We start from the raw sequence: 2,220 nt of genomic DNA, 5'->3' as shown, positions 1-2,220 counted from the left end.
TCAAATTCCACTTGCCACTGGCTCACATTTTTCAAGGAACAGTGATAATCTGGGATACTGTTATTTAATTATAAAAAATTGGAAAAATGAAACAAAATTTCAGCAGAGTAGAATAAATTAGGGCTGCATTCATACTATACATGATTCCAAAGGAAAGGGTTCTGAGACTGGTTCAATCTCGTTATTTTCCAATGCACAAACTGAGACAGACTTGTGATTACATTTAGAAAAATGACTCAAACACATGTCTTCTTACATTGAGCTTGGAATTATCACTGAGTTGCTTCTTTTTGGAATCTCGACACTGAAGTTTTATTTTTGAGCATTCTCAGTGTCTAAACAGCATTACAAATAAACCCCTGTCCCACTGATCTTTACCTCTCTTTTCAGTGTCTATTTTATCCTCCCTCACTACCTAACTCACCCCAAGAGTTTTTAAAAAAGCTACCAGCCGTTAACGTGGTGGTTGGTGTTAGCCAGGAGTTAGTTCCGTTCCGTTAAAAATGCATTGCTGAATATCAGGATAGCGTATGTGAGTGTGATAGAATTGCCCAATAGGTAAAGAGTAAATGAAGAGAATTACAGCTTCTGAAAAAGCAGACAATTCAAGTAAGACCAAAAAAAAGTCCTAAATAATTTCTTAGTTATTTAATATAGTTCAAATACCAGTTCCTTGATATTTAATGAAAGATTCATAAACACAGACTAACCTTTAAGCCATGAAGTATTGAAGGTATTACTGTGGATTACCATAGTATTGAGTGAGATATTTGAGAAGAGGTTTATATGACACATTTACCTGTAGGCCCCAAGGAAAATCATCTGAGGAAAAATGGAGTTGTTAAAGGAAGGTCCAGTGTGATCTTCAAGAGGAACTGAATAGATCCTTACTAAACGTGTATTGTGTGTAAACCACTGTTGACAGTACTGTGATGAATGTGCTCCATGACATCGTGGGTGTCATAGTCCTGTTCACCATTTCATTACAGGTGCTGGTCTCCTGAGCTCTCAGCTCTGATACAAGCCTTATAGAAGAGTAAATGGGAGGGAGGAACAATGTGACAGAATTTGTCCTCCTTGGCCTCACTCAGGATCCTGATGGGCAAAAAGCATTATTTGTCATGTTTTTACTCACATACGTTGTGACAATGGTGGGCAACCTGCTCATCGTGGTGACTGTTACCAGCAGCCCCTCCCTGGGCTCCCCAATGTACTTCTTCCTGGCCTCCCTGTCACTCATGGATGCTGCCTATTCCACTATCATTTCACCAAAATTGCTTGCAGACTTACTCTGTGATAAAAGGACAATCTCCTTCCCAGCATGCATGGGTCAACTCTTTATAGAACACTTGTTTGGTGGAGCTGAGGTCTTCCTTCTGGTGGTGATGGCCTATGATCGCTACGTGGCCATCTGTAAGCCTCTGCACTATTTGACCATCATGAATCGACGGGTTTGCATCCTTCTGTTGGTGGTGGCCTGGGCTGGAGGTTTCGTGCACTCTGTGGCTCAAATTGTCTCTGTGTACGGTCTCCCCTTCTGTGGCCCCAATGTCATTGACCACTTCACCTGCGACATGTACCCGTTATTGGAACTGGCGTGCACTGACACCTACTTTATTGGTCTCACTGTGGTCGCCAATGGAGGAGCCAGCTGCATGGTTGTCTTTACCCTTCTACTCATCTCCTATGGAGTCATTCTAAGCTCCCTTAAAAGTTACAGTCAGGAAGGGAGGGCTAAAGCCTTGTCTACCTGTAGCTCCCACATCACAGTGGTTGTTCTCTTTTTTGTTCCCTGTATTTTCATGTATGTTAGACCTGTCTCAAACTTTCCCATTGACAAATACATGACTGTGTTTTATACAGTTGTCACTCCCATGTTGAATCCTTTAATATATACATTGAGAAATTCAGACATGAAAAATTCTATGGAAAAACTCTGGTGTAGAAAGCTAACTATAGATGGAATAAGAATTTCTTCCCCCTGAACATGTTTATTACTATTTCTAAGGCCACAGACAGTAAATTCTAACCATGGATTTTGTAGTCAGTCAATGCATTCTCTAGAAATGCTTCTCTTTATTTACACAAAGTCAACAGAAAAGTGGATTAAATTATATTTTGAGATTAGAATCAATCATGTAGAAAATTTCTGCAGGATGAATAAAAGGCACAGGTATCCTAGTACAAGTAAAAATAAAACTAAGCTCACTATGTTTATAC

General features: G+C 40.0%; 1 protein-coding gene across 1 annotated transcript; it reads left to right on the top strand.

Moving 5' to 3' along the window:
• The first annotated feature begins 1,040 nt into the window (after positions 1-1,040).
• Positions 1,041-1,985, top strand: LOC138384440 (olfactory receptor 4A5-like). Its single transcript, XM_069469943.1, has one exon. The coding sequence runs from the start codon at positions 1,041-1,043 to the stop codon at positions 1,983-1,985; it is 945 nt and encodes a 314-aa protein (XP_069326044.1).
• Positions 1,986-2,220: the final 235 nt, after the last annotated feature.

This window comes from Eulemur rufifrons, chromosome 6 (assembly GCF_041146395.1).
Source record: "Eulemur rufifrons isolate Redbay chromosome 6, OSU_ERuf_1, whole genome shotgun sequence".
In the NCBI taxonomy this organism is placed as follows: domain Eukaryota; kingdom Metazoa; phylum Chordata; class Mammalia; order Primates; family Lemuridae; genus Eulemur; species Eulemur rufifrons.
The sequence above is the reverse complement of the archived record's forward strand: the minus strand, read 5'-3'. Positions and strand labels throughout refer to the sequence as shown.

What these genes read in the sequence shown, in the direction of transcription:
- LOC138384440 (XM_069469943.1), top strand. Translation starts at nt 1,041, where the DNA reads ATGGGAGGGAGGAACAATGTGACAGAATTTGTCCTCCTTGGCCTCACT.